At 28.0% G+C, this 23,333-nt stretch overlaps 2 protein-coding genes across 3 annotated transcripts; one reads left to right on the top strand and one right to left on the bottom strand.

Annotated features, from left to right (window-relative positions):
• The first annotated feature begins 11,694 nt into the window (after positions 1-11,694).
• On the top strand, positions 11,695-13,377 carry LOC126893926 (DNA polymerase epsilon subunit 3). Of its 2 annotated transcripts, none has more exons than XM_050664479.1 (3): positions 11,695-11,836; positions 11,947-12,237; positions 13,169-13,377. In XM_050664479.1, exons 2-3 carry the CDS (start codon positions 11,967-11,969, stop codon positions 13,276-13,278), a joined length of 381 nt encoding a protein of 126 aa, XP_050520436.1. In that variant the 5' UTR covers positions 11,695-11,836; positions 11,947-11,966; the 3' UTR covers positions 13,279-13,377. The 2 variants fall into 2 exon arrangements, with proteins under 2 accessions (XP_050520436.1, XP_050520435.1); XM_050664478.1 differs by having other exon boundaries at positions 11,696-11,836; positions 11,952-12,237.
• Positions 13,378-13,852: 475 nt separating this feature from the next.
• On the bottom strand, positions 13,853-20,456 carry LOC126893924 (E3 ubiquitin-protein ligase LRSAM1-like). Its single transcript, XM_050664477.1, has 11 exons — positions 20,395-20,456; positions 19,755-19,843; positions 19,666-19,695; positions 19,500-19,598; positions 18,381-18,489; positions 17,959-18,091; positions 16,949-17,195; positions 16,045-16,161; positions 15,794-15,985; positions 15,583-15,729; positions 13,853-14,169 (listed from the first exon to the last, which is right to left on the bottom strand). Exons 2-11 carry the CDS (start codon positions 19,788-19,790, stop codon positions 14,050-14,052), a joined length of 1,230 nt encoding a protein of 409 aa, XP_050520434.1. The 5' UTR covers positions 19,791-19,843; positions 20,395-20,456; the 3' UTR covers positions 13,853-14,049.
• Positions 20,457-23,333: the final 2,877 nt, after the last annotated feature.

The following is a 23,333-nucleotide window of genomic DNA, read 5'->3' as shown; positions in this document are numbered from 1 at the left end:
AAAATTAAAGAAAGGCTAACTTTCAAAATTAATTAATGATTTAATGAGTATACTATGGTCTTAAAAATTATTACATTATGTCACAAATGCTGCACCCTTACATGATAAAATGCGGGCAAGCGCTTAAAGCATTTTACCCTAAACTTCATTATATAACATGTATGGCCATATTCTTCATAGAGTATAGGAAGACATTACAAATAAATTCCCAAAAATTGATAAATTAGTTTCAAATACAAAAAAAATGTTCGTAAAAACACCTAAAATCAAGTAAATGTTTCAAGTAATGTGCCTGAATTTAAGTTTACTGTCATTACCAGTTATCACAAGGATGGGAACACTTGGCATGATGCAGCCTTCTAATATAGGAAAAACTTTGAAAAATTAAAAAAAGTCATCAGTACATTTGATCAAAGTGATGCAAAAGCTATTCAAATTAGTCAAAAATTATTTTAAGATAATTTTGATAAAAATGAATTGGCGATTAATTTATCATTTTTTCAGTGTGTCGTTTTTACGACACAATGAAAAATTTTTAATTGAAAAAATTTGGCGCTAATTTCATTGAAAGTTTTGATTTAATTTAGAACATAGTAAATAAATTTAATGAAAGAGGAGTTGGCATAGATTTTGCCAAAATCAAACTTTCACTAATTCTTGCAAAAAATCCTGGTATGCTCAAATTAAAAAATGGTAGCATAGTGGGATCATGGAGTAGTGTGGGCGCAGTATAGTTGGGACAAGTATAGATGATATCCGACAATGATGAAAATTACTATCATAAAAAACGCTTCTCTACAAATCTACAGATAAAGATATAATTATTTATTTAAATATATTTAATTTTAAGAAATTGGTGGATTATTCTAAAAGCAACATCAACTTTTATATCCTAATTTATAACCTGATTACACGTTTTATGATTATATGTGAATAAATATCTATTATATATTTAATTATATAATGAAATTTATATTTAATAATGTATAGTATAATATTTTTGGCCGACTTGAAAACTATAATGAGATTTTTTCTATCACCTATCTTTTGGGAATATTACTAATAAGTAAAAAACTATTAAAAACAAAAAAAATTGTTTTCAAGTTATTAATGATTTTGATTTTTAATATATTAAAAATAATCCGTGAAAATTTCGATTCAAAATATCATTATTAACCAATTTTTTTGGTTTTTTAGAATTAATTATTACAAAAGTTAATAAAAAAAGATTGAACTTTTTACTATTCATCTCGAAAGAGGGAGCGACGGCGCCCGCCGTTTCGGTGTCAGTCCGAATGCACGGGAGCGGCAAGGGACGCTTCGCGTGGTGCGAGGTGCCCATCAGGGCTTCGCAACCGTTGGTCGGGCTGACACGGCTCAGGGTGGGATGGGGCACGTGCCGGATCCGAGTCCCAAAGGACAAGGGAACGCGCTGCTACAGGTGCCTCGAGGGGGGGCACGTGCAGCGGTCCCGACCGGACCGACGCGTGTTTCACGTGCAAAACAGAGGGCCACCGGGCAAGGGATTGCCCCAAGAAGGTGGGAGGGCCGGAGAAGCCTACATAAGGTATCTCCTGTCCTCCTCACTATTTGTGTATCTTATGTGTTTGTGAATTATAAGCCGACCCTTAGCTAAGTCCTACCCCCACCTAACCTCCGGCTAATGGGGGAGGCCACACCACGTTGAGAATCAGCTCTTGATTAACTTCGGGCTGATTCACAACGTGGTGGTGTGAATTTTATACCGACGTCGGTCGCCCTGAAGCAATATCTCACAATAGTTCCAGGGCGGCCGACATCATGTCAACCGTGAAAAGAAAAAAAAAAAAGGTCGGCGGGCGGCAGTGACGACAGGATACCCGCCGCCACTCCGGACACCGTTCGGTACGCCGAAACTGCCCGGATCGGCACCCGCCTCTGCACCCTGAGCAGGGCTTCACGGTTTTTGGACGAATACTCAAGAGTATCCGCCCAAACCGGGGACCCGTACAGGAGGACCGAGTGTACGACGCTGACTAAAAGTCTGCGCCGCATCTCTCTCGGCACGAGTAATGTGTGGCCCGAACTTTAGACGTTTGTCTATGACAAGGCCCAGATAATTCATGGAGTCCTTAAGCGGGATCTCCACCCCCAGTACGGCGAGCCGTGGAGAGTGAACTTGTACCTGTCCGTGAACAAGACCGCTTTGTTCTTGTCCAGGGCGAGGCTCAGTCCGCTCCCCTCCTGCTGGATCCAGGCGGTGACTGCGCTAAGCGCGCAGTTCGCACGAGATCCAGCCCTCTCGGACAAGGCGCCTTCCGCCACCACCAGCGTGTCGTCCGCGTAGCAGACGACGCGCACGTGCGGTGGTAGCGGAACGCGGAACACCGCGTCGTACGTGATGTTCCACAGCAGAGACCCGAGAACTGACCCTTGCGGGACGCCTCCCGTGACAGGTCTGACTCTCAGGCCCGCGGCGCTCTCGTAAAAGATGACCCGATCGCTAAAGTACGACCGGATCATCCGCCCGAGATAAGGAGGCACCCGAAACGAGTCCAGCGCTTCGAGGATGTGTAACCATCACACGGAGTTGAACGCGTTTCGGATGTCCAGGCTCACCGCCATCCAGAAGCCCTGCTCAGTTTTGGCCCTGAGGGCCAAATCCCTGAAGAGGGAGCCCGCGTCGTCCGTCGACCACCCCCTCCTGAATCCGAACTGGCCCTCAACCAGCCCACCGACGTCGACCAAGTGGGCCTCGATCCGGGTGAGAAGACATTACCCTCAAAAATTAAAAAAATTTCCCTCGTTCCTTGTCAATGGGGGAAACCCCCCAAAAAGTTACAAATTTAAAAATCGCTAAATTTCGAAATTTTTTCAATTTTTTTACTTAAAATTGCCATAAATTTTTATATAGATGCATGATATCGTTACTTTTCATTTGATATACTTTTTTTTATAAATCTGACCCTTTATCTGTCCACGGGGGGGATTTAAAATGACAACTTTTCCACAATAAATTAACTTTTTCCACTTAAATTTTTAAAATGTTCCGGAAAGTCTAACACTTTTATCTATATCTTAAATTAAAGCTAATGTAATGTAGTTTTTTATTTTAAAATATTTCGTACTTTATTTTGTCTTCATGGTGAAAATGGCTACCAAATGGTATTTTTGTGTGAAAATTCTCGATTTTGTATTTTACATTTTTAACTTTATAATGCTATAACTTTTTGAAAAATGTATGCATCAACACAATTTTTTCATGAGGAATAATAATTTTTAATAATCCCTTTTTCATTCGACATACTTTATCTTAATCAGGATATTAATAAGGAAATAGCAGATTACGTAACTTTTGGAATAATCCACCAATTTTTAAAAAATAAACACAAATTTTGAACTTGTAAGATTCATAAAATGGGATACTGTCTAAGGAGGAGTAGAAGGAGCCCCCCCCACAAGATTTTCATGGGAAACAAATTATAAAAAATTATACAAGGGCCCAAAATTGTTGGCCCCTCCAATAAACATTTTCTGACTATAAATTATGACTATAATTATAATTATGACTATAATTATGCAAACAATGATTAATAAATTTCTATAAATATAAAAATATATGTTTTCATAAATTTAATTTACATATAAATTATTTAAATAACCTACTTACAAAATTATTTTCTAAACTTACAAATAATTGTCAATTTATTAAATCCTACTTGGAAATTCATAATTAGTTAATCACCGACAGTTTCAATGATTAAAAAATGTTTTTAACGAATTTTGCATACTGGCATAATCTTTATTCATATATAGCAAATTACAACAAACTATGTTTGTTTGAAAAATTACCAATAATTAATATATATGTAGAAAAAGCTATGAAACTAGATTCCGAATTAGACTACACCCAGAGAAAAACCTCGATCTATATAATAAATTCATTGTTCAATTTGATAAATATATCATTACTATTGAATCAATGATATATTTATCAATATGATATTTTTTTTTCTTGTCTTGAACAATAATTATTTATAAGAATAGTTATTTTGTTCGTATTAATAAAACATTATCATAAACCCTTGATAAAATTTCTCTTTCAATTTTGATTGAGGTTTTTCTTTGGGTGTATGATTTGATTAAAGACGATTTTTCGAAATATATTATTCGTTGAGAACGCATATCAACATTCATTAGGGACAGTTAATACCGATATATCTGGTACCTATAATTTTTTTTTTAAATCATAGTTTAAATTTCAAAGAACCTTAACCGGAACACATATTGTTATTTAATTAAGATTCTCGACCTGATTTTTAGGTAATTTTTCAGAAAAAAAAACCCAGCACAGTGGGGTAGTGGCATAGTTGCGTCCAGTATAGATGATATCTGACAGTGATTAAAATCACTATCATAAAAAACGCTTCGATGCAAATCTGTAGATAGTGTTTAATTTAAAAAAAAAAAACCACATAGTAAAATAATATTAATATGAATTTCTTCTCACGAGAGGAGACTACAGTAATGGAATCCTTGATATTTATTGAAGTTATTGAATCTAAATGAGATAAAAATCAAATGAGTTAAACATTTGTTTTTAACTCAAAAAGAATTAAAAAAAAATTCAGTGCCACAGTCGTGAAAGAACCAAGTGTTACCGTCTCAAAAACCGTACGTCTCATTCGTCACTTAATAAAAATGGAAATTTAGCTAGTTCAAATTTTAAAGTTATTTTTCTCGACTTCAAATAAACAAAAAAATTTAAATATGATTAATTTTTTATACTATGTCATTTAGATTGATATAATATTTATGAAAATCAGTGTAATCCCCTTATAATAAAATAAAAGACAAAACCAAGAATTTTAACACAATAATAGCATATTTTTAAATACGGTAGCTATTTTCACCATTAAGACAAAATAAAGTCCAAATTTTTTTTTTTTATATTTAAGTATATTACATAAACTTTAATTTAAGATATATATAGAAGTGTCAGTATTTCCGGACACTTTCAAAAATTAAGTTGAATAAGTTCTACATTCTATATGAATTTTTATGTTTTGAACCCCCCCTGTATTAAGGGAAATGGTTCGATTTAAAATAAAAGTATGTTGAATGAAAGAAGAATATAAATATTATTTTTTATAAAAAAATTGTATTCATCCATACATTTTTCAAAAAGTTATAACATTTTAAAGTTAAAAATGTAAAATATAAAATCGATCATTTTAACACAAAAATAGCATACGGTAGCCATTTTCACCATGAAGACAAAATAAAGTCTGAAATTTTTTATCTATAATAAAGTATATTACATTTGCTTAAATTTAAGTTATATATAAAAGTGTCAGTATTTCTGGAACACTTTCAAAAATTAAGCTGAAAAAGTTAATTTATTGTGGAAAAGTTGTCATTTTGAAACCCCCCTGTGGGCTGGTAAAGGGATAAATTTATAAAAAAAATATATCAAATGATAAGTAAGGACATAATGCATCTATTAAAAAATATTCATATTGGTTTGTTCAGTTTTGAAAAAGTTATGGCAATTTTAAGTAAAAAAAAATTGAAAAAATTTCGAAAATTAGCGATTTTTAAATTTGTAATTTTTTTGGAGATTTCCCCCATTACGGGGAACGAGGGAAATTTTTTCATTTTTTGAAGGTAATGTCTTCGACTAAATACGTATCGTTGAAAGAAATCGGTTCGGTGAGAGCTGAGAAAAAGTGGCGACATAAAAAAAAAAAAAACACATCATGGTAAAATTAATACCTTCTCAGCTTCGCATCGAAGCTTTTTTTTTCCTCTTTTTTTTTTTTTTAATTTATAAAATAATAAAATTTACAATCTGTACATAAGAATGATACAATAAGCAAATAGGTGAACAATAGAATATAACACATTTGACTTAAAAACGGGAAAAAGGGAAGCTATCCAGTGATGGGACCCTTTTGACTTGCATTGGTTATTTAGCCATCACAATATTAATTTAAAAGGTTACGGCACCAGCGTCTTTTTAGACGGCGAGTAGGGTTGTCCGGAATTGTAACTGTATGTTGGTTAGCAATTAATGGATTTGGATGTAGAAGTAATTTGGAATGAAACTTTTTGTAGTATAATTTAACTAAAATATCGTCTGCTTCAATGTTTAAATCTTTATGTAGGGTAAGATTGGAGACATACCAAGGAGCGGACGTGATTGTACGAAGGGAAATTGCTTGGAAGGCTTCTATTGTTTTAAACTGCGATGTTTTGATTTTAATACAGAACGTAATAAGTGGAATCTAATGTNGCACAACCCCATATTTGGGCTCCGTAAGACCAAATTGGTCTTAACATTGACTTATATATGATTATTTTGCTATGTACAGGAAGTTTTGATTTTAATACAGAACGTAATAAGTGGAATCTAATGTTTAATAGCTTTCTTTTGGATTTGAGATGAGGACCCCAGGTTAATCTTTTATCAAGTGTAATACCAAGATATTTGACTTGAGTCGAAGAAGGGATAGGAACTCCTTGGAAGGAGAGAACAGGCATATTTTTTTCATTGAAAGTGAAAGGAACATTTACTGATTTGTCTGCATTGATTTTAATTTTCCAATTTGTGGACCATTTATCTATAAAGTCGAGGTGGAGTTGAAGAGCATTATAAGCTGCGATTGGGTCTTTATTGGAAGATAAAATGGCTGTGTCATCAGCGNTAAGATAAAATGACTGTGTCATCAGCGTAGGTAGCCAAGGAGGTGTTTTGAGTTTGGGGGATGTCTGAAGTGAAAATATTGTATAAATCGGGGGAAAGGTCACTACCTTGTGGAACTCCTGCTAGGATGGGAAAAAGAGAGGAATAAGAATTACCATAACGAACTTTAAAGGTTCTGTTTTCTAGGTACGAGCGAATAAGAAGGTATAGGGGAGCAGGGAGGAATGATTTAATTTTATAGAGTAGGCCAGGATGCCAAACCCTATCAAAGGCCTGAGCCACATCGAGAAAGACTCCCGGACAATATTCTTTATTTTCAAAGGATGATGATATTATATCGACTAGCCTGTGTATTTGTTGTATAGTGGAATGATTTGAACGGAACCCGAATTGAGCGTTGGGTATTACTTTATGAGATTCTAAGATTGGTCTTAATCTTTTCAAAATGATTTTCTCAAATAGCTTACCAAGCACTGGAAGCAGACTAATTGGTCTATATGAGGTTGCTATATTGGGGGGTTTGCCCGGTTTGAGAATAAGAATAATAATGGACTGTTTCNCTCAAATAGCTTACCAAGCACTGGAAGCAGACTAATTGGTCTATATGAGGTTGTTATATTGGGGGGTTTGCCTGATTTGAGAATAAGAATAATAATGGACTGTTCCCAAATGGTAGGGAAATACGAAAGTCTTAACATGGAGTTAAATATGAAAGTTATTAAAATAATTGTTTTTTTAGGGAGATGTTTTAAAATCTTATTTGTTATCAAGTCATGCCCAGGTGATTTATTGGACTTTAATTTTTGAATCACATTTACAATTTCATTTGGAGAGACATGTTTAGTAGGGAGAGACATAGGTAGTGGAGAATCTAAAAAATTATTTATTTTGATTAATTGAGAATTGCTAGGAATAATATCAAGGTGAGGTGTGAAAATATTCGAAAGGTGTTCTCCAAAAAGATTAGATAAGGCAAGCGATCCATCTATTTTTTTAATAGGACAGGAAAAATCTTTCAGTTTAAGCATATTTTTAGTGGTTTTCCATAATGAACCGTCCTGAGAGTTGAGGGATTTGAATTTCATGTCAAAGAGGTTGTTTTTATATTTTTTTTAAGGAGTTAGATAGATTATTGAAAGTAGACTTGTCTGAGGGAAGTCTAGTTCTTTGCCAACAGGCGCAGGCCCTACGTTTTTCAGCAATTAGTATTTTTATATTAGAAGGTAAAAGAAAAGATTTTAATTTTGAATTGGAATTGGAATTTTGAGTGGAATCATAAGAACATTCATGTACAGCTGATTGAATTGAGCTGACTAATTGTTGGGCTGCGGAGTCAATTTCGTTGCAAGACTTTAGAGGGATTTTTAAGTTTTTTACTATTTTCTAAGGTTGAGGAAAATTGATTCCAATTTACAGGTCCTTTGAAAAGGGAGGGCCGAGGAGGAGATTGGGTTGGAAATTCTTCAATCTTTAACAAAACGGGTGATAGGTCACATATATTATGAATAGAGTGATTTATATGACCCGGGATTGATGATATAAAAAAATCAAGTAAGTCAGGTAGTCCATTCCTATGAGTTGGTCAGTAAGTAGGACCAGGAGGTGAAATAGTTGAAAAACCGTAAGATAGAATAGAATAGTAAAATAGCCTCCCTCTAGGGTTTTCAACGCGACTACCCCATAATGGGTGCATGGAATTAAAATCTCCCCCAGCGATAAACTTGCGTCCTAATGAGGAAATAAGCTGCTCTAAGTGGGGCTGAGATATGTTTGGTCGAGGAGGACAGTATATTGCTGAAATAATTATAGGATTATGATTTATTGAAATTGAGATATTTGTTGCTTGGACAGTCTGTAATAGTACACTTGGTAGAAGGTGGTGTTGTATTAAGGATGAGATGAGAATTGCAGAACCCGCATGTGCCGTACCATCTGGGTGGTTTGTTTTGTAAATATTGTAACCAGGAAAAAAATGTTTGAAGTTATCTGTGTAGTGTGTTTCAGTGACTAGAGCTGTATCAATTTTATTATCTATAAGAAAGTTTAAATATTTAGATTCTTTTTGTTTAAGACCATTAGCATTCCATAGAATGATATTAAGAGACTTATTATTAGTTTGATTATTTGTCATTATTTGGAATTAATTTGTTAATTACAGTAATGAGTAATTGAATTAAGGGGTAAATGAGTTGCTTGAACTCTATTAAAAAAGAGGATAATTGGTTGTTAGATGAATTTTCTGGTGAGTTTATTTGAGAATCGACTTTACTTGAAAAACTATGGATTTGGGTATTTTGAGTAAGATTAGGAAAAATTTTATTGTCTGAGATGTTAGGACGGGTAGAGTGAGTCCCATCATAGGATCTCAACTCCTGATTTTTTACAATAGTGTTAATATTTTTAAGGGTTTTGTTAGGTTTGAGATTTGACCGTTGTAAGTTTTTGTGTACTGAGCAACCACGGTAGTTTGCTGTGTTTTTGTATCTTTTGATTTAGTACACTGTGAAGTGGGATGGAAGTCTGCGCAACGAACACATCTAGGAGGATGAGCACAATATCCTTTTGAATGACCGTATTCTTGACGACAATTTGAACATTGAATAATTTCACGACGTTTGTGAGGCTCTTCTATCTTTATTTTGGTATGGAGCAACGAAGTTAATTTGAATAATTCACTGTTGATTTGGGCGGGTTCAAGATCCACAAAAAATATTGATGACTTTTCTTTACGAGTCAGAGTTAGTAGTTTTGATTTTTAGGTTATTATAGCAGATTATTTAAAGCTAAAGTTTTGAGAATCGATCAGTTTTATTAATTGATTTCGCAATTCAATAAAATCAGCAACATTACGAACGAATATTGGAGGAGGTGGCGGGGTATGATTTATTTGAATATCAGTATTATTAGAATTTATATTTGATGTATCATTCGTTTCGATAGATTTTTCTGTATCATGAGAATGTAGCAAGTTGAACCTGTTGGCAGTGTTGAGAAGGAACTAGTTCCAAAAGGAACGGATTCCTGGAACGAGTTCTTTTTGAAGGAACGATGCTAGGAACTGCTTCCTTTTAAAATAAAGGAACGAGGAAAATGAACAAATTCCATTTTTTAAGGAACGTGAACGGAAATTACAGTTCCTAAAAATTTTTATAAACATGTTTTAGTGTAGTTTTCTTCGTATCTAGACATTAAAATATTAAGGTATTTTTAGTTGACTTTTGACAGTGGAAGTCCCCTATATACCCAGCCGAGATCGTAGGCTGTTTAAATGAATCAATTGACTATAAATAGAGTTATTATCACATGTAGGTATACAGTAAATATTTAATATATGTTTACCAGTAGAGAAAAATACAACTTCAAGTTCTCGTATTGAAGAGTTAGAATTATTCTTAAAATGCCAGTCGAAAGACTTGACTGTGTTACTATTGTACCCTGCAATATTAAAAGTATTTTTAGAATTTAACACACCCCTTCCATCTAGTGCTCCTGTTGAGCGACTGTTTTCGACAGGTTTCAATGTGATGACACAAAAACGCCATAAATTGAGTGATTCACTTTTTGAAAAATTAGTTCTATTAAAACAAAACAAATTTGGTATATAAAATGAAAATTTTGTTTTGTTTTAATAGGACTAATAATTCTCAAATTTGTAATTAATGAGTGTGTTAAATACTAAAAATACTTTTAATATAATACTATTAAATAGTAAAACTGTAAATAAATAGTTGTAAATAGTTGTTAACTATACAAATTTTTTACAGTTAACAGCTATAAGTCTAATAATAAGAAATATGCATTATTACAATGTTATAATATTTAAAACTACATCTGTAATGTGTACCATTTTAATTATTATAGTAGTTATTTATATTATGATTTAAAAGATCAGTAGTACAGTTATACATTTTTATTACAGAATGATGTCACATTGTTTTTGTGTAGTTACTAGTTATAAAACATTATTAAACATATTTATTTATGCCTTTTGATTTAAATATGCCATATAATCTAATAATTCATAATAAAAATAAAAACAATTTTTTAAATAACTTGGTTACATAAAAGGAACGAAGAGTGGAACGAGTTCTTATTTTGGAGGAACTGGATCTGGAACAAGGTCCTTCTTAATATAAAGAACTAGGATTTGGAACGAGTTCATCTTTTAGAAAATGAACGGGGAACGGAACGAGTTCCATTTAAAAAGGAACTTTCCCAACACTGGTAATAAGTATACTAAGATTACCAAATTGTAGTCAGTGAAGGATTTGGAACAATCAGCAACTTCCAAAAGACGGCAGATAAAGCATCAGTGCAACAAAACGGATCGAATGGTATTAATTTTGAGATAATAGCACAATTATTAAGGTTAGAGAAAAATAAAATAACAGAGAACAATAGAACACGCACATATCGCTAGGGAATACAACGATCGAATGATAATTAAATTTGCATCGAAGCTAAAAAAAATACTTATTAAACAAATTTTTTTAGTTTTTAAAACATTAAAATTTGTGTTAAAAATCAACGATTTAAATTAAAAAGAATTTAAGCTTTTTTGGAGATAAGAAGGAGAAAACTCAGAAGAAAAAAAGGAGCAATATTGTTTATAAAAGTAGGATTGAAGTTTATAAACTAAAGAAAGGCTAAACTTGACCACTGTATAGATATTACTACTTCAATAGGCGGTTGGAATTTAGCTTTTTTTTAAAGTTTGGTTTTTGTAGAAATTATACAAATGTGATTCATTGATGATTTGAATTATCGTTTAAGAAGTGTGACGTACACTTCATGTTATTAAAAAGAGAACATAAAAAATACCTTATTTTTGAAATTAAAATGATAAATATCACATTAAGAAAACAAAACAAAAAAGGTGCCCTAAACGTTTATATTTAGTGAGTAATTAAATAGTTCATGAATCTTGTTGTCGGTAGTTGGTAATACTTATTTACGTCAAATAATTGTTATCATCAAATATCAAAAAACTGATTCGCGGGTTTCTTTTTTTTAAGTTGAATACATATTACTTATCAGTATAATCTGTATTGAGAAATTTATTTATGAAGCTTATTTATCTAGAATTAAACAATAATATTCAACATTTTTTTATTTTATCCGGTTTTACAATTAATCATTAATTTATCTTATGTAAGCTCTACTTTCTTTAGCAATTTTTTTAAAATAATTATCTTATATATTTTAAAAGTATAATCTGTATATATTATTTAATTGAATGAAAAAAAATTTAATTTTGTTAGTTTAGATTTTTTTATTAATAATGGCTGAACGTTTAGAAGATTTAAATTTGCCAGTAACAGCTATAACACGTATTGTTAAGGAGGTATTACCATCAAATGTTATTGTATCAAAAGAAGCTAAAACTGCATTGGCACGAGCTGCATCAGTTTTTATTTTGTATGTTAGTAATCAAGCAACTACTATTGCCACAAACAGAAATAAAAGGACTATAAGTGCTCAAGATGTATTAGAAGCATTGTCTCAAGTTGATTTTGATTGCTTAATTGAACCACTTAAACATATTTTAGAGGGTAATTAAATTACAATATTTTTCTATTAGCATCAGATATAAATCCAGAAGTCTGACTGTACTTACAGTTTGTTGTATAAGATGATTGATTCAATGTTAATCATTCAATTTCACCTGAAATAATAAATATTGTACAATTTTTTTGTGTTACATAAAATATTTAGTTTATGAATTATTGATTTCTTTTGTTCTATCACTCATACCTTGTTAAGTTATCAACATGGTTTGTATGTAGAAAATTATTACACCTTAAAACCAGTATTTCTAAAGATATTTACATTTTAAAATATAGTTTGGGGTAGGGAACTGTTTATAGATTTTTGACAATAAACATTAATGTTAATTTTGCCATTCATTTTTAAATAAAAATATTTTTTAAAATAATGGTTCAAATTTGTCATTGACTTATTATTTTTTTAATTAGATAATTAAAAATTTAAACTAACAAAATATGTATATTACCATTATAGAAAAAAAAGTTTATACTTTTATGCCTTTATAAGGGATTTACCAACAAATTATTAATAATTCTAATATTAAGAATCAGTAGGTTGTGGTACTATTAGAGATATTTTACTTTTTCTCTTTCCTTATNTAATATTAAGAATCAGTAGGTTGTGGTACTATTAGAGATATTTTACTTTTTCTCTTTCCTTATACTACTTAATTATAATCTATTATTAATTTTGTATGACAAAGACACAACTTATGATTTTTCATCATTCTTTGCAAAATTAAAATTCTATGTTATTACATATAGGCACAATAAATAGATCATATTAATTACTTTGTATATTTTAGTTTATATAAATTATACTTTAAAATTATCTTTCTATTCTTTAAATACACAGAATAGGTTTCATTCAAAATTGTAATATTTCTATTTTAGGCCTTTAGTAAGTTAAAACTAAATAATTTTTTCTCCTTTTTAGATTTCAAATCAACAAAACAACAAAAAAAAGATACTAAAAAACAAACGCCTAACAAAAACTCAGATGATATTGATATTATGGATACAGCTGATGAAGAACTGGAACTATAATTTTTATAATATATAAATGAATATTATATTAAATTTGTTTAACTAAATTCAAAAGTTATTATTATAATTTTTCAAATATACTTTTTTTACTAATTAAAACTACATAGTTATTTTTGTATAATATACTTCATAATAAGAGTCCAACATTTTTCTACCTAAAATAAACAAAATAATTTGATTAGACAAAATTCTAAACAAATTCAGTACATTCAAGTTAAGAATAATAGAGTACATACTAAAATTTTATAAAAATCACTTGTACATAATTATAAAATATTTTTTAAATTTATGTTCCATCTATAGCTAGTAAAAATTTTTAAGATATTATTTTTGATAAAAAACATAACAACACTTAAGAAAACAATAATAAAACTACCACCACTGACAAATAATAAGTAGAAAAATTAAATTAATAACTGATCCAAAATATAAATAATATTTTATTATTATAGTTGATAAATAATTTAAAAATATAGTTTAACATACTAACCTTAAACTGCTTAACCTTACAAAATAAGTAAATAAATAAATAAATAATTCTATTAGTGGTCCCTTATTGTTTGTGAGTTAACATAACATAACATCTTTTAATAAAATTTAGTTATTTTTATAAGTGAATTTTTTTATTATTTGTGAAGTTATGAGTTAATACATATTATTGCATTACAATATAATAAATAAATGAAATAATATTTATAAATATAATATAAAATATAAATTATATTTGTCTATTTAAAAAATTATACAAATTACTTTATTAATATATCACAATTAATTATTAATTAGAATTTTATTGTTTATGTTGGACCTGCACATGGGGCATAATTGTATTTTTAATGAACAGTCCCAGCAGCTACATAAATGTCCACAAGGTATAAACACAACATTATACTGTTAACAAAATTAAAAGTATTGATTTAATATTTTAAAAAAATTGTAGTTGTACAAAATAAACCATAGTTATTTTTAATATGGTATAAGCTTTCCTAGTTTAGGAAAATAATTTTGAGAATTTTTTGAAGGTTTCAAGTTAATGAAGCTTATTGAAGTATTTTTTATTACACTTAAAATTTTTGCTTAGATGCAAAACTGAAAAGGTATTGTTTTTGTCATTGTTTGTTTTTTTCTGACTGCCCATGAAAATTTTCAGTTCTCACTGAACCTATTTTAATGATTAATACATTTAAAATTGGATTTCAATCTAGTTGAAGAACTAGTAGTAGAACAAAAAATTGGAACATTTTTTTTTTTCATTTTCCTAAGTTTTAGAATTTTAAACAAATATCTTGTAATCACCATAACATTAATGAAAATTTAAATTTTTTTTCTGCATTTTAAAACTGCTTTAACTTTTTTACATCAAATTAAAGATGTTTACGAGTACCTTATGATGAAAAAATAATAATTCCCACAATATTTTTCCTATGAGAATTGAACTTAAAGTCAAAAATCTTAAATATTAAATAAAATTAAAAGTGAACACCTACCCACGCACATAAAAATTTTTTTCAATTGAATTTTTGTAAATTTTTCCAGAACATTTGTCCTGTTTCAAGCTATATCAAATCAAAGCTCTTGATGCTATTATATTTAAAAAAGAATGTTCTGTTCCATGACTTTTGGAAGAGTTACAAATTTAAACATTCGCATTANGTCAATTTTCTTAAAACGCGTTGAGCGACCTGTAAAAATTTTTTTTTTAATCTCAAATTTTCATAAAATGTTTATTTTAATGTATATAATACATTTATGAGGTATCTCATAAACATTTCGAAGATCGATTTTTTTTGAGCCACCCTAATTCGCATTATATTTTTTTATATTAGTGATGTTAATCATTATGCACGATCACATTGTGCTAGGTCTTATATCCTCAATTTATGTTTTAAAATTCATTTAATATCATTTAAAATTTATTCACATAAACAATAGCAATAGTTATTTTTTTAAATTCATTTGAAAACATTGTGAATAAAATTAAAACACCTAAATTCCCTAGACATTTTTACTATCATATATAATCCCAGAATCAATGAAAGATTTGGAATAAATAATTGTTTGATTTTCATCCAACATAATTATTGTCATAATTATTATAATTTGTGATTATAATAATTACTATTAGAGTTAGAGAAATAAAATCAAAATTTCACAATCCTCGAAAATTATTTGTTAGAATAGATTATTAATAAATAATAAATAAAATAAGAATAATATTGGTCGTTAAACATAGATGGTTAGATGATCAAACATAGTATTAAATTGTTTTTTAATCAATATAGTAAACAATTTTGTAATGATTACCGGTGTTTCCATACAAATAATACATTCCAATTCATCAATTATTGGTGCTGATGGATAAATCTGAGATTCATGTGGTGCTGATGGTTCTGGTAATTTTTTAAATACATCTATTAATAACTCCTGATCTTTTGAATTTTTTATACCCATCTATAGCATAATTAATAATAAATATAAATACTTAATAATTACTTTAAAGTTTAAAAATAATAACCTCATTAAGATAATGCTTTGTTATTGGTAATTTTAAATCATTGTTTAAAATAAAAAATAATAAATGACTTCCACCTGCTGTTGATACCCTGTGTAATAGCATAGGGCTTACAAATTTATCAGAATATTTTAAATCCGAAGGTAAATGATCAACCAAATTAGAAAATTGTGTTAGCCATTTTGTTGCAGATTCCTTAAATTAAAGAATATTATAAATAATAAATATTAAATGATTCAACTTTTTATAATTACATTTCCAATATTTTGAGCTTCTAAATTTTGAATTAATAATCTATGATTTTGTTTCTTATTTTCTATTAAGTCAACAAGTAGTTGTGCAAGTATCATTCGTTCTTGACATATATCATTCTATAAGAAAACAAATTACTTAAAAATGTTATTTTACAAAAATAATTTTATGTTTTTATATTTGAATAAGTTTAAAATTGAAGTTATATATTTGAAATCTTTAAAAACTTATTATTTACTTAACACTTTAGACTTTTAAATTAATTTTTACAACTTTGACTACATCCATCCTACATCATTATTTACGATTAATAAATTTTTGTTTCACGTGCTTAAGGATTTATCCATATTTGTAGTTGAGTTCTGACATTTCGAAGTCATTGCAGAGTCTATCTTCAGAGTGATGGTTGCTAGTCGGTTGCTGCAACTATAATACAGTATACAGTATACTATACTAACAGTATAGTTGTAGCCACTGACTAGCAACCATCACTCTGAAGATGGACTCTGCAATGAGTCCAAAACGTCAGAACTCAACTATAAACATGGATAAATCCTTAAGTGCTTCAAGCAACAAGACAATCCATGAAAGCTTTAACACATTCATAATAAATTTTTGTAGTAAATTAAATAAAACTTTATTCATATTTTTTTATTTTTGAGATTTCAAGGTAACCATTACATAGATTAAATTTAAAGAACAACGTTTATATCAAAAATTCTCATATTAACTCTTCCAGAACCCAGGCTTGTTTCAATGACACATATAATTTTTTTCTTATTATTATTTTGTTTACACATAATTATACAAAAATGCAACTAACATTTAAATATATATCTTATATTTCTTAAAAATATTAAAAAAAAAAAAAATAATAATAAAAAATTAAATTACTTATTTACTCACCATATGTTTATTAGTTTGTAAATCATGTTTCTTTAACTCCACAACTGTTAAATATTTAAGTTGATTATACATAGATTTTAAATGTTCTTTCAAAACCCCACGATAGCAATAACTTGAGTTAAGGATGTTGGTTAGTTTTTCCATTTCCGAAGAATATTCTTCTGACATTTTATTGAAAAGTATAAATCGTTGCATATCATTTTTGGCCAATATTTGTTTAAGTTTTAATGTAAATTCAGAATTCTTTCTGTTAATAATAAATTTTAATACTTTATTACATTAATTTTAATTGTAATAAATATGTTCAAATAAAGCCCCTATTAAATTCTATAAGTACACATACTTTTTATGTAAACTAGTCCATTAATATATAAAAGATGTTTAAAGATATAAATAATTTTTCAAAAATTAGTAATTTGAATGTTATAGTGATTTTTATATATTAAAAAAAAAACTTCTGTAAAATAATGGGAATTAAGACTATTATTGCAAAATATATTTTATTGGTAATAAAACTATACAAAAATTAGAGGAGCCCTTTAAATAAGAAGACATAAATAATTATGTATTCTAGTATTATAAATTAACATTTTTTTAGATTAAGCATAAAATATTTTACAAGTATTATTTTTTTGTTCCTATCACATGTATCTTGCAAGGTAGCTTCCACCCAGACATTCAAACGGGGAGCTATTTTACTTCCGGACATAATTTTTATACTGCGAGAATCCATTTTAAAAGACAAAATAGTAGTTGCCTAACTAGGGATGTAAATGTGGTGGTTTCCACTTACCTTCCACATCACAGCCCAAACTCTATAGGGATTGGTGTCCAAGTGTAGATAACCTTGTTCATTTACACTTAGTACTAGAAGCACTGCTGCCCACTCCTAAGTCTATTTTAGTCAGTTTTTACGACAGGCATGGACTACCGAGGATGTATTCTAACCCCCATCGAAAGGGGAATATTATTTTTTTATTTAATAATAATACATAATATTATCAACTTACTCTTTTATGAGGTTTAGTTCATTTTTTTCAGGAAGAATAGTATTTTCTAAGTTTGAGATGTAATTTATTTTTAATTTTAATGTTTCTTTTAAATCCAAGGTGTCATGAATAAGTTTTTTTGTAGATTCTTCAACTAAAATTAAATGCATTTTAAGTATTATTATTTTAATTTGAAATCAAATTATTGTAGGACCGTATGTGAAAACTAACTTTTGTTTTTTTTTTAATTTCTAAAATTAAGTAAAAGTAAAATAATAAAAAAAAAGGCATTTTGCAAAAAATTTTGAATTAGACCCTTATTCCAATTAGAGATTTAATTTTATACTGACTTTTTCAACATATAAGGCAGTAAATAGTCATTTTTTATATTTTTGTTAAAAAATACTTTAATAAACTAAATACAATTAATTGAATCAAATTACCTTCTATTAAATCATAAAGAAGCTTTTCTTTAGTTTTTTCAGTACCTTTTTGGATTGAAGTAACTATTTGGTCAGTACGAACTTCATCAAGTAATAATGATTGCATTCTCTATGGTAGATAAAAAATTATATAATTATTAATACATAAATAAATTTTTATTTTATTAAATTAATTAATTTGCTAATTAATTATCACAGACATATATATATATATATACAAAATAAACACATTAATTCCATAACTTTTGATCTAGTAAATATTTCATATTACTTTCTGTTTAAGTAATTGTTAGACTTTTAGTCTAAATTTTTAACATAGTCATTTTGTAGAATAAATTTTAAGAAACACATTTGACATAGGTTATCTAATTTACTATACATTACACAATTTTTTCGAAAAACCCAAAATTATTTTGATTTTTATTCCTGATTTGTGCTCTGAAGAAAGAAATTATAGAAAAATTATGATAGATATAGATTGTAAAATGTGATATCAGGAGATAATATAAGAATATTATGAAGAGGTTTTAGTTTAAAAGGTATTGTAAAAAAAAAGTTATTAAAAAGAATCCTAGTTTTTAAGATTAAAATTATTCCTCTTCTCACCCCTTCAATAAATATTCATTGAAAATATTTAAATGATAACTTATATGTTCTGGGTCACATCACAGACAATTATCTAATAAAGAAGGTCAATGACAATTTTTAAATCCATATTTTTGAAGATATTTATATTTTAAAATGATGATTGGAGGTGAGGTGCAGGTTTTATTATTAGGTATTTTGCACCATACTATTTCTCATGCCTAGATATAATTATAAATATATTTTTGAAGGTACTGATAGAGAGATAGAAATTACACTTTATATAGGTATGACATGCAATATTAAAATCATGAACCACTGCAAAAAATATTAACAATTACTATATAATCATCAAATGTTTATTGGTAAGTATAAGAAAAATTATAATATTGATTTAAATAAATAAAAAAATATTTAATTTGTAATCCTATTACCAATGTTCCCCTTTTTAGTATTTCTATCATTTAGTTTAACATACAAAAATTCACAGTAATAGTAATAACTACTTAGGCTATTTTAACTTGAACAAACTACCTTGTCATCTTTAAGTTTATTTTGATACTGATTAAATTTATTATCTTCATATTCTTTTAAAGAGATTTCTGCTTCCAAGAAATTTGTTTTCTTAAGTTCCTTAAATATTTAAAATGAGATTTACAATATATTTAAAGAATTGATTTTATAAATGATCATTACAAACCTTTTCTAGCTCCAATTTTTTTAATTTTTCCTGAAATAATTTTTTAAGCATGAATTATTAATAATAATAATTGATATAAGTTTCTTTACTTGTAAATCAAAATCTTTATTAGCCATTTCTGACATTAATTCATTAGTAGATTTGGTAGTTGTGAGAATTTTTTTGTCTTTTTTTGAAACTGTAATAATTTATTATTAATAATTATTTATTTTATTTCACTAACATATGAGTATTGGTACCACTAAGTCGGTATTATATATAAAAACACAATTTTATTGATAGGAATGTAAACATAAATTTTATAAATTGTAAAATGATAAATTAGAGAAAAGTATATTATTGAATAAAAACATTAATAATACTTTAAAATATATCAACAGTTTTTAATATAACCAATCTAGTGTAATATAAATATATCAAGTTGTATAAAAAGTTTTGTCTATTAGCAGTAACAAGAGTAGTAACATTATACACAGACTTTCAAAAGATTCTTTTGCAAGTTTTATTGGTCAATAGAATTTAAATGAATTTATAGAAACAAAATATACTGTCAACTTAATGATGCTTAATATAAAATTTTAATAGGTAATTATTTTTGAGTTAATTTTTATAAATTTTAGTTTAGTATTCTGCTTGATTAACACACTGTATCAACAAAAATCTATAATCTTAAAGTAGTATTAATGGACTTTTCTTTCAGAATAAATAAGGTAAAGTTAAATATATTACTTTGAGATCCAGATATTCTTAAAAAATATGGACTAGGAGGAATAGGAGAACAATTGAAGTATTTTATGCATTTGATCCAAATTTCTCAGAATGCTTTACAAAATCACATAAATCACATAAATAAATACAACAAATATATTCTGAAATTAAAGAGTATAATTTATTATCCTTCAAAGGACTTATACTCCAATTGAAATTATAAAAAAAAAATTGTCAATGTTTTACCCTAATCTATTTATTCTACATTAAATAACTTTTATATTTTTTTTTATAAACAATTAAAAATAATAGTAAAAGTAAATAATAGAAATATTTAATGTATAGTTGATGTCTATATAAAAGAGAAACTAAATTCAGAAGTTTTTAAATTTATTGAATATAAGTTTTATTTACATTAATGCAAACAACAAATAACAATTTGATAGCCAAATAAAAACTAGAGTAATAGAAAAATGATTATTCCATATTTTCAATATTTGTAAATTATGTTGTAAAATAAAAATGTACATAAACAAACAAAATATGATTTCTAATATCGTAAACAAATTACACTTACAAAAATAAAAAAAACTCATAATTAGTAAACGATTTTTTTTCACATAAATTGTCTGATTTCATATTGTATTAATTTACAGAATTTAACATTTTAATGCATGTAGAAAAAAAACTAGAATTCATGAACAAAAAAATTGTCTTCGCTTTAAGTTGACTGAAAACTACATTAGTCATCAAATAAAATCAATTCAATTACAAATTAAAGCTAATGTTAAAAACTTATATAAAAATTAATAAATAATGTAAAATTATAAGTAAAAGATATATGCATCTACCTTCCTTCAGACGATATCGCTTTATCATTAGCTGATAAAAAAAGTAAAGATAATGAAACTAGTTATGAGAATAATATTAAAATAATCAAAGGAAATAATTGAATGATAATAAATCGAAAAAAAAAATCGAATGGTCATCTGTTTATGTGAATTTTATTTTAAAATATGCAATAGTCAAAACTTTTTAATATAGATATTGAAATACCAATTGTTGACTATTATTAACGAATAACTTATATAATAATACATGGACAGCTAACTTGACCAAATCGAATATTATGTTCAGACGTGTCGTCTATTATTTAAATTTAATAATTTAATTCAATTGGGTTTGTTAAAATGTATTTAATTTTAATTTTTAAATAAACTTTATTAATTTTTTTTATTGTTATTTTGTGTTAATTAATAAATTATTAATTTTTTATTTAATTAACTTTTGGATAATTATAAAATTATGATTTTCTTCTACAATTGTATTTTAAGAAAAAAAATTATAAATTTTTAACAACTTAAAATCTTTTGATTAAAGCATATATTTATTAAAACTACGAGCTAAAATTTATACTTTAGAATAAAGGGGTTAAAGAATAAGTAGGAGTAATTTTAAATAATTAGCCACAAGTGATCAATTTTTAGAGAGATTTACAATCTCTTATACTGTAATCTTGCTTCAGTATAATAAATTTATATTAATAAAATCTTATTTGAAGTGATAATACCAAATTAATGGAGGAATTGTATTGTAGTGCCGATACTTAAAGGTAAAGGAGACATACAGGAGTGTGGAAGTTATAGAGGCATAAAGCTTATGAGTCATAGTATGAAAATTTGGGAAAAGGTAATAGATAAGAGAATAAGAATTGAAACATCGGTATCCAAAAACCAATTTGAATTTATGCCTGGTAAGTCAACAATGGACTTTGTGTGAGGAAACTAATAGAAAAATTTAGGGAAAAGAAGAAAAAGCTGTATTTATAGATTTGGAGAAAGCGTATGATAGAGTACCGAGAGGTTTTAAAGTGGGCATTATTGAGAAAAGGAGTTCCAAAAAGGTACATTAATATAATAGAAGATATGTATGGTGGCACTTGTATCAAGGTAAAAAGCGTAGGAGGAGTATCAGAAGGTTTTCGGGTAAGAGTTGTTTGTTGACAATATAGTGGAAATAGGAGAAAATAAGGAGGAAATTAATCAAAGGCTAGAGGTGTAGAGATCAGCTCTTGAAGAAAAGGGTTTAAGAATAAGTCGAAGTAAGACAGAGTATATAGAGTACGAGTTTGACAAATGAGAACACGAGGTAGGTGAAATGAGGAGGTCAGTGACAATATGCGAGGACGTGATTGGAGAGGTGGAGAGTTTTAAGTATTTAGGATCAGTTGTGCAAAAGAGTGGTGATATTGACGAGGATGTAGACACAGGAAAATACAGATGGTTCAAGTAGAGAGAAGCGTCTGGTGTCTTATGCGATAAAAGAATTCCAATGAGGCTGAAAGGTAAATTCTACAATACTGTAGTGAGGCCAGCTATGATGTATGGTTCAAAGTGGTTCCCAAGTAGTTGGGATTAAGGCAAGGATAAAGAAGAAGAAGAACTATATTTAAAAATCACATCATTTATATTTTCGATCAGGATAAAATATTCTAATCCAGTTTTATTATGTTAATACTTTTCTATATAATTTGTAGTATTATTTATACTAGAAATTTTAAATACTTTTCTCATTGGCTTACTTTTATTTTTTTGTACATCACAAGAACTATATAATTATTAAATTATATTAAATATATTAAAGAATTCAACAATATTAAAAATATTTTACAATTCAAAAATGTTTTTAATATTTTTGTTATAAAAACTAGCGTAAATCCAAAAAAAAATAGTCATGCCATTTCATTATTTCTGAATGCGTGAGACTTATTTTCAGCCAATAGTTGTCATTAAAATGGATAATTTTAAAGAAGCCATTACTTTTATGTCTTTGTATACGCATCTGAATTGAGTTAAAACTAGCAAAACATTCAAATAAAATGTATAATACACTTATATTAATATTTGAATAACTGTATTTTTTTGAAAGCATAAACATTTCGATACGTTTTGGGAGCTAAT

The sequence above is a fragment of the Daktulosphaira vitifoliae genome, unplaced genomic scaffold, assembly GCF_025091365.1.
Source record: "Daktulosphaira vitifoliae isolate Bord-2020 unplaced genomic scaffold, ASM2509136v1 Scaffold_1, whole genome shotgun sequence".
Lineage (NCBI taxonomy): Eukaryota > Metazoa > Arthropoda > Insecta > Hemiptera > Phylloxeridae > Daktulosphaira > Daktulosphaira vitifoliae.
Note: the sequence above shows the minus strand (reverse complement) of the source record. Positions and strands in the feature narration are given on the sequence as shown.